This window comes from Pterocles gutturalis, unplaced genomic scaffold (assembly GCF_000699245.1).
Source record: "Pterocles gutturalis isolate BGI_N339 unplaced genomic scaffold, ASM69924v1 scaffold40775, whole genome shotgun sequence".
Taxonomy (NCBI): domain Eukaryota; kingdom Metazoa; phylum Chordata; class Aves; order Pterocliformes; family Pteroclidae; genus Pterocles; species Pterocles gutturalis.
Genome location: NW_010142243.1, coordinates 25,731 through 35,047, shown reverse-complemented (window position 1 = coordinate 35,047; position 9,317 = coordinate 25,731). Strand labels below are relative to the sequence as shown.

Genomic DNA, 9,317 nt, shown 5'->3' with positions numbered 1-9,317 from the left:
TGTTTTTTTTTTCCTCGTTGCTTTATTTCCTATTCCTGCATGCTTGTTTTCCTCAGTCGTGCCCATTTTGAAGATAAAAATACAATGTTTCAGCTGTAAAGCCGCTCATGGTTTACTCTGTTGCTGGCTTTCCTTGACACCCCCTGTGACCTGTAGGAGGGATCAGAGCATCCCTCATCCGAAGCTTTTAAAAACTAAAACCCAGAACACCTCCCCCCCCCCCCCCCTTTTTTTAAGCTATACTAAGCTTCCATTTCTAAGTCACATGTAAGATTTTTTTAGTGGTCATTTGCATTCTTTAGTTGATTCTACTTGTGGGTTGTTGCCGCTGTGATGGTGAACAGAAGGGATTGGATAACCGCACGGGCGATAGCTCCGTAAAGCACTGCATCCATCCCCGGTGCAGCCGTTCTGGGTGCTTGGGAGCAGTGGGGAATGAATGACCAGAAGCGCCAGGGCAGCCCTGCCCTCCTCAGACAGTTTCACCAGTTCCCCGTGTTGGAGATGGACAACGGGGCTGGATAGACCATTGCCTGGGTGGCCCTGCAGGGCATTTCACGGGCTCTTCTGAGAGCACTGGGAGAGGGACACGCTCAGTTTTACTGTTCTCTGAAAACTGCTTCTGTGGTTTTGACTCTCATTGTGGGTTAACAACTGAGCAGTTCCCATGGCATTGATACAACTCTGCTCAATGCACTTTCCTTGCTGGCTCCCAGACCAGGGTTTACCTGAGGGAAAATCCCTCAAGACAGATGTTATTGCAGTACATACTGTTGGCAGAATCTCAGTGAAGATAGGGTTTGTCCTTTTTTTTTTTTTTATATCAAGGTGGCTTACTACTAGTACACAGAGAACTGACATGACTGGCCAAATGGCATTTAGTGACTGTCTAAAGCTGGCACCCAAGAGATGTACATAAATGCTATTGCTTGGGTAACCAGGAAACCTAGGAGGGAGTCATGTCATATTTCTCCTAATTTGAAACCTGAGCTGTTCTTACTCTGTAAGCTTGGCTGTGCAATGATGAGGAAGATAGTACTAGTGTAGCAAGGAGATGGTGAATAGTAACCCAAGCAGGAGTATGGGGACTTACTGAGTTACCAGGGCCTGTAATCAGGCCTGCCTTCATGTCTTTGCTGTTATTCTGGGCTAGATAAACCAGAGCTAGAATAATGATCCCTTCTCTGCTCTCATTTCATTTTTCTCATCCCTAGAGGCATGGTGTAGGTGACACAAAAGACCCCTTCTAAACTTTCTGGAGGCCTGTAGGGGATTGCCTTCCCTGACTGAAAGCATAAATGAAGAGACTGTAGATTTCTATCATATCTTCTAAATGCAGACAAACACAAAATGCTAAAAAATGCTAAATAAATTCAGGAACTTGGAGCTTGTTTCATGTTGTGATTCTGCATATTTTTTTTCATGTCAAAATACTTCTAAAATGCAGCTGTGCAACAATGAAAACTGAGTGGTCCTTCATCTTGATTTTTTTTTTTTTAAATCTGTAATACCTCTAAACTGCTTTCTTTCAGCTTCAGAAGGGTCTCTTGTCATTAGTGCTGCCTTGCTGTCCAGGCTGCTTTTTGCCATTTTTTAAAGGCAATAGAATCTGTGCCTTGTGGGAGATTTGTTAAGGATTAGCACTGAGCTAGTGTGAGGAGGGTGGTAGTTGCCAGTATCGCTTTGAGATGTGATGTTTCTCTCTGGATTCCCAAGAGAGGCTTCTGGTAATCGTGTCCACAGCAAACAGTACAGTGTTTGAACCAATGTTTACTTCACCTCTTTCTTCCCTTCACAGCTAGGGTGGTAAAACACAAAACAACCTCAGGATGTCTGTAATTCAGCGAGGGACGGCAACACTTCGTAAAGCAAAGAAAATCACTGTAAAAACATGTTTAGATAATCCCTTTGTTTTTCAATGGAAAACCATAGAAGGAGAAGATATGCTTTTTATACTACGGACCTTAGAAGAAAGGATTAAACATATTGGACTTAAAAAGATTGAGACTCCAAGAAAGAAAAAACGTTCTGTTACAAAAAAACAAATGGAAGGAAAGTGTGATGGTAGCACCAGTGAACTCCCTAAAGAAGAGGAAGCAGAAGGGCATCAACAAAAACCAGGATGGACCGATGTAAGCATCCGAAGACAGCTTGCTATTGGAGTTAATGAAGTTACAAAAGCATTGGAAAAAAATGAACTTCTTCTCTTGCTGGTGTGCAAGTCTGCAAAACCTGCCATGATCACATCGCATCTTATCCAGCTGAGTGCGAGTCGAGCCACACCAGCAGGCCAGGTTCCCCGTCTCAGTGAAACAGTTGCACCACTTCTTGGCTTAACCTCCATTTTAGCACTAGGCTTTAAAAAGCAGTCTGATAAATTTACTGAAGCAATAGAAGCAATAATTCCAAAGATACCAGCTTTGGAAGTGCCCTGGTTTCAGTACAGAACTGAAGAGTCCATGGCTCATACAGATTCTTCAGAAGACGAGGAACCCGAGCAGCTTGCAGAGGCGCTGGGGGATGAGCTCACAAGCCAGAAGCGGAAGCGCAGGGAAAGCAATCAGCTTGATCTTTCAAATGTAATTTTGCAGCCTTTGAAAATCAAGAAAGTTGTTCCAAATCCAAATAAGATAAAGAAACCGCCTCACAAAAAGAAAAAAGCTTTTTCAGCATAACTGATTTTAGTTTGGTTCTTCATCTTAAACTGATTTTTTAATGCAGTAAGGAGTACACTTTTAACTGAACTATTTTGTTGGGCTTTATGGTGTAAAGCAGGTGAATACAAGGTGAACTCTTATGTTGCATTCGGTTGAGGTACTTTCTGCGTTAATAAAGAATATTGCTCAAACTCAGGTGTGAGTCTTTACCTGGGGGGTAAATATTTAATGTGCAGCTGGAGATCACAGAGTTAAAATCAGTAATGAATATGCTGAAATAATTTAAGACATTATGAGTACATCTTTGGAATTAATGCAAGGCATTAAACTTTGTATTTTTATACAGATTAACATGATTCGGGCAAAACAGATTTTAAGTGTAACTATTCAAACAAATCAATAACAAAAGTGAAAGTTTATTTAAACAAAGATCCATGCTGATATAACTTTTTAAAAGCTGCTTCAATGCTTGTTTCAAGTAAACAGCTGTAACAGCACAGGCAGACTTCCTTTTTGAACTGTTGCAGTTTGCTCTGCTGAATAATAAACTTGGTTCGGTTGTATGTATGCAGGTGGGGTTCCATGTAATACCTGGTATCTGATCTGCTGAAGGAACTTTATTTTCAAATACAGAACAAAACCAAATTACTACTGCTGCATTTTGAAAAAAGTCTTCTGTATGCAAACTGTTAATATACATCCCATGAGAAAATCTAAACGAGCCTAAACTCAATCTGATTTCTAAACTTGAGTGTAAAATTTCCCAGGAAACTGAGATAAGCCATATACTGTTGTATATAAAGTAGATGACAGCTGTAACTGCTAAAAGACTGAAAGCATCATGTAACTTTTTAGTTTCCTTTAGTTTTACTGAGGACTATGAACAGTTTCCTCATGAGACAGTTGGAATAATGGAAAATAAAGGAAAGAGAATAATGCTGCAATTCAGACAATCAGAATCAACAGCCGAGGAATTTACTTGGTGCTCTATTTTAAACAAGAGTCGCTACAGTACTGTAGAAAAAAAAGCATAAAATACCTTATCTGAGTTACTTTGTTATTCCTTAACGATTAAATTTACATGTTGTAGTTTTCAGATAGTTGCTAATCCAGACTTCCAGTGCCATCAAATGGCTAATCTGTATTTTGGATTTATTTAGAAGTGACTTTATTTCATGATACCAACTACGACGGGAGGCAGCAGCAGCAATCATTCTATAGTCACGATGCTCCCTGAAGTCTAAACAACACTAAGACATTTAGTGCTAGAATTTTTTGCCCTCCCTGGCTGAGGGTGGCAGGAAGAGGTGAAGTTATTTTGCCTTGTTTTGTAGTCCTTCAGACATGTCCTTTGTTCTGGCTTTTTGGATGCATGAAACTTCAAAGGCATGCTAGCGCTGGTGTATTTAATTCCCATGCTGGCTAGCTGTAACATTTAAATTTTAGCTTTCAAAGAGAGCACGAGGATTAGCTTTGGTAAAGAACACAAGTGCAGCCATCACCTTCCAAGCACTCTATTGCCTGCCCAAGTCTATGGCTCTTTTCATGGATTTGTGTTTTTCTCCTCAGATAGGCGGTTAAGTCTGGGAAAGCAGTTATAGACATTTCAAAAGACTGGTGGGGAAGGGTGGTGGAGTGAGGCTTAAGTTTGCCAATCTTTGTAAAACTCTCTCTTAGGTTTTGAGGAGTCTTACCTGGTGGCTGTTCACAGCAAGCCTAAAGCACAGACAGGTGCAACTTTGGAAACAAGAAGAGCCTCTCCTATTGAGCTGGTGACAGTAGCACCCACACAGATAATACCTTTTGTTAAGCACCTGCTTAGGAAGTGAGAGTGAGTTGCCACAATTTCCACCCCCTGAGTAGCTGTCTTATTGCATGGGTGCTGGCTGGGACACCTTCAAGATTCATGTCCTCTTGATGCTCTGATACTTCAGCAAAGCACTTGAGGTGAAGCGCACGGCTAGCCACAAGGTTTGAGCACTCAACAGGGACAGAAGAGACCATGTTGGATTACACAGCTGTTAGGTAACACATACAAGTCCATGAACAGAACTCTCCAGCAACTGCCCCAACACTCAGGCTCAGATGCCTGCTTCCCTCATCATCTCCGCCCTGTAAGTTTTCTCTCAGCTACAGCACTGCCCAGCTTCTACAGGAGCACAACTCTGCCCTCTTTCCCCTCAATTAACATGCAGCATGAGCCAGAAAGTGAGACAGAGAAGTTTACCCCTCAGATTCAGAAGCAAATGGCACGGTTTTCCCTGAAGACAGTACAAGAGTGGCCACACTCCTTCCTTCACATGCAGTTACCCCATGATTAGGGCAGAAAGCCAGGCTGCAGGAAACCCAGGTTCAAATCTATCTTCTACCTGGACATACTTGGTCCCATCATCGCCTCAATGCTTTTCCAAGCACTAGTATTGGGGAGGATTTGCCTTCTGATTTCAGAGAAGAGAGGAGAAAATATCTGCCTACCATTTCTTCCACTTGCATTTTTTTGAAGGGCAGAGAACATGAGCATATCTTTCACGTAGCATTCAAGGCCACCCATCCAGATTAGGGAGAGCTGGGCCATGATCATTTCTTAGCAAGGAAGTACCTTAGCCAGGAGGACAGAGCTATGCCCTGCTGTCCCACCTCATGTTAGGCAGCAGCTGAGGAAGGATTGCTGAGGCTCTGCTTTTAGAGCCAAAGCAGAATGCACCGAGCCCTTTGGTGAACATCCTCCTCATCCCAGCGGGCTCCAATACAAATGCCCAGGCAGGAAGGAACCTTTCTGCCTTTTGGGAGTTTTTCATGGAGTTGAGATTAAATCCCTGTTACCTTAGATATCACTGCCATCAATTACATTTTCAGGCACTTAATTCTGCTCAGGCCTCACACAGGGAGTCAAAGCTCCCTCTGCACCATCTCTTCTGAGTGCTACTAGCAGACAGGTATCAGAGTGGCGAAAGTTCTAAAGCCCAACTGCACCATTAGATGTCTGAAAGATCACCTCTGAAGCCTTTTTAAATTTGTCAAGGTCCAAGCCCATGCACACCCAGGGGTCACACAAACCAGTTCAATCCCTTCCCTTGTTTGAAGGAGGTCGAATGCTTTAATCACAGAGCTATAATGCAATAAGGGAAAGTATTTATCACTGCCTCCAGGGCAGAATCCTCTCACCACGACTCAACAAGAAAAAGAAACCAAACTACAAACCATTCACGCATTGGAAAAGGAGTGAGAAGAAAGAAAAACCCCACTGCCATAAGGAGGTGGGTAGGGCTAGCAGTTATGAAGAACAAATTTATCTTCGTCTGAATTGACGTTTGCAAGTACAGAATTCAACCGTCAGAATTACAGGCATGTTTAAAAGGAAAGTTTAGACATTTGCATTTCATGAGATATTCAAGTCACATTCAAAAGATGCTCACAGCACAGAGGCTTCACTATCACAATTTGGCACTTTCAGCTAGAACAGGTTCTTACTGCAGATTTTCTTGGTGCTCACGTTACTGCAGCATCCGTGAGCTGAAAGAACTGCCATCATATCTAGCTATGACGCTATGCTGGAATGCATATAAAGTGCTTCAGAAGCTGCTCTGGTTGCCGAGCATTCATGAGGGAATTAAAACAGCTCCTCCCAACAACAAAAATCAGCCCTCCTACAGTTCAGGAAGCGCAGTACACAGACTTCCAAGGACTGAGGGTAAAGCACTTCTCTACTGCTTACCAGACACTTATATAGCAAAACTTCTTGTTCCAAAGTCAGGATAAAAACTACCAGGAACAATTTATGAATACGTATTTACACAAGATACTTTTCATTAGAATTACAGACTTCATAGGAAATGAAAGTAGACAAAGGAATATGTGCAATTTTGCAGAAGCATTGAAAACATTCAAACTATAAATATCCTGATAGCACTACTAAAATTCTTAGTTTTACACACAGGCTGATGTTATTCTACTGAGGAAAAACTAAGGTTTTGTGCCACAACTGTAAATTAAGTACAGTAATGTATTATCATTCCGGCAATATAGATTAACACCTGCACTGAACAGTGCGATACTGTTAAATCAATCCACTGATCTATTGAAGATCAAAGTACAAATCTGTATTTTTATTGATTTGGCAGCGTTGCTTATGGAGAAACAAATGCACTAGTTAAACCAGTACACTGTCATACTGCTCCAGTTACAAAAACATCCAGGACTTCCAATAGAGCTACAAACGGATCGTATTTCATTATTTTCCCCCAAATGATGATATCCATGTTAAGTAAATAAGCAAAGATACTCAAGTTTGTATCCTTCATTCTGTTACACTGACAAACATACACCACCACTTAATAAATAGAGATGCAGCAGTTCATCCACATAATAGCAAATATTTTTGTACCCTAATCCACCACTGAAGTTCAGTTTGTACAAAACAGTCTTTTCTACAGAGTGGAAAAAAAATACCTTCTTCTCATCAAGGTGCAAGCTAAGCTTTGAAACTTAATGAATGTGCTTTTATTCTTTTCATGGGCAATAAGAGAGTTTCATGGACCTTCTGATCTATCTGAAAATGCATAAATTTGGTCACATATGGATGTCTTCATTGTTCAGGTTTAATGGACTATTTCAGTATCACTGACGTTGTGCTTTTTCTCCTCTTGAACAATACTGTTCCAAGAGTTATGGAGATCAAATTAACTCAAACAATGACCTCAGAGTTCCAAAAACATAAGTGTCCTCATTGTAATACAAGACCAACCTAAAAGGAAGAAAAAAAATAGAGTATTTTAACTCAAGTATGGCAATAAATCTAAACGTCATTAGTTTTCTGCACCTCAGTTGTGGATCTTAAATATGACCAATTACAAAAGTTATTTTAAAACTTCTGCCCATTTTGGCCAGTGCAGATTAATTCACCATTATACCTAACAGAATTCAGAAGCTCTTTTTTTCTCCCTTACCTTTTCAGATTCCATTCCAGGACACCTCCAGTTGTACAAATAATACTGCAAATTTCCATCTCCAATCCCAAACTTGAGTTTTTCCAGGAATGTTTTGTTTTCCATTAAGTCTAGTGCATTGAAGACATCAAATCCTTTCTGGCAATAGTAAAACATTTTTTAAATTTTACTTTTTAAAGTTTCACATGATGCACAAATGATACTTTACACAGTGGCATACAATATCCAAGCGACTAGGCTAATTAAGTGGAAAAAAAGACAAGGGAATAAATCTTGCCTTTTAATTAGGTACACACACACAGAAATTTTCCCAATAAAAAGTGAAATGTAAGGCACAACTTGGCCTGAAGATTATTTCCAAAAGGGCAGGAAGTTTAAAGCCACTTTCAGGGCTAGAGATGTGAAGAGTCCCTATAGCATTATCCATTATTTTATCCTTATAGATATGCCTTTTTTATAGTCACATACAGTGTTTTGACACACATGGCCTGTTCCAGCTAAAGCTGCATAAATACAGCTTATGGTGTTTTTCAACCATTTATCATGCTGTTAATGATAAACATTATATTTTTGTGATTTGGTCCTTGTCTGAAATGCCATTGCCTTTAGAACTCCCATCTTTCAGATGTTCCTCTCCTTCCCCTGCTCGTGTACCCTCTGCTGACTCCTCTGTTCATCAGCCTCCCAAATTCACCACTCAAGGAGCCATTCTGCTCTCAGAACAGCCACGCAGCCAAGTTAGCCTCAGGGTTTTGTGCAGCAACACAAACATACTCAAATCCTAGCTCTGCGAACTCTTAACAAGCAACATAAAAACAAGGTCAGTTAAGCCATCGCAGTGCCAATCATCATGTATGAGTAGCTGGATTCACTTGGGGGTCTGGATATAAAAGTCCATTTACTTGCAGCTAACTGCAAGGGAGTCTGACCTAAAATCCTGGAGTCTTAACAGCACAAAGGCAGTGCTCCAACAGGACTTTCTAGACTCTTAAGATAAAAATAAGTTATAAAACAATAATGCTCAGTTACTTAAGCAGAAGAAGATGGTAAGGTACATTCTTTACTCAGTATAAAAACAAGATGTATTTTTTTTTCTTTTAAATAAGCGTCCCACATTAGGAAAAGAGGGGGTTGAAGAAAAAAGAGCATTTTAAGCTCTCTGTCATTTTAGGACTATTTAAGAGAAAGTCACAAAGCACAGACAATGACTTTAGTAAGGTTGCCCACTACCTCACACAAAGATCATTCTGTGTGCAGATGAAGCTATGCCGAGTTAAATGTGCTGTAAAAAACATGCAGAAACAAGACAAATAAGGTGGCAAAGATTTGACACTTAGCACCTAAAGAAGTAAATTTTGAAATTTTCCAAGTTAGTAGTAGACAGTAACAGAAATCTCAGAAGGCAGTAAGGGAAGCAGGGCAGAATAGAGACACACTATAGGTACAGACACACTAATGAAGCTCTGCAACTAAGCACTCAAAATTCAAATAAAGTCTACAGATGTAGTTTTAACTCAGTATCTAAACATCAGCAGATTAGATTCAGGTTAGTAATTTCTGAGAGGTATAAAACAGTTCCTGTTTAAAGATCCACAGCTTTGCCAGACCATTACAGCAGACACAGAAGTGAACTTCTCTGTAAGCTCTCTCCTGTTCTACATCTAGAAACTTAGCGTCAGCGTCAACAAAATATGTAGGGTTTCAGGGGGATTAT

At 40.5% G+C, this 9,317-nt stretch overlaps 2 protein-coding genes across 2 annotated transcripts in view; one reads left to right on the top strand and one right to left on the bottom strand.

Moving 5' to 3' along the window:
* Positions 1–1,794: 1,794 nt before the first annotated feature.
* Positions 1,795–2,846, top strand: RPP38 (ribonuclease P/MRP 38kDa subunit). The gene has a single exon (XM_010084302.1). The coding sequence runs from the start codon at positions 1,830–1,832 to the stop codon at positions 2,673–2,675; it is 846 nt and encodes a 281-aa protein (XP_010082604.1). The 5' UTR covers positions 1,795–1,829; the 3' UTR covers positions 2,676–2,846.
* Positions 2,847–6,545: 3,699 nt separating this feature from the next.
* NMT2 (N-myristoyltransferase 2) overlaps positions 6,546–9,317 on the bottom strand; it is a gene marked incomplete at its 5' end in the record, with an annotated part of 21,024 nt that continues 18,252 nt past the window's right edge. Inside the window, 2 exons of the mRNA XM_010084301.1 lie at positions 6,546–7,401; positions 7,604–7,741. Of these exons, the coding sequence (XP_010082603.1) occupies positions 7,381–7,401; positions 7,604–7,741 (159 nt within the window). The remainder of the gene's footprint in view (positions 7,402–7,603; positions 7,742–9,317) is intronic.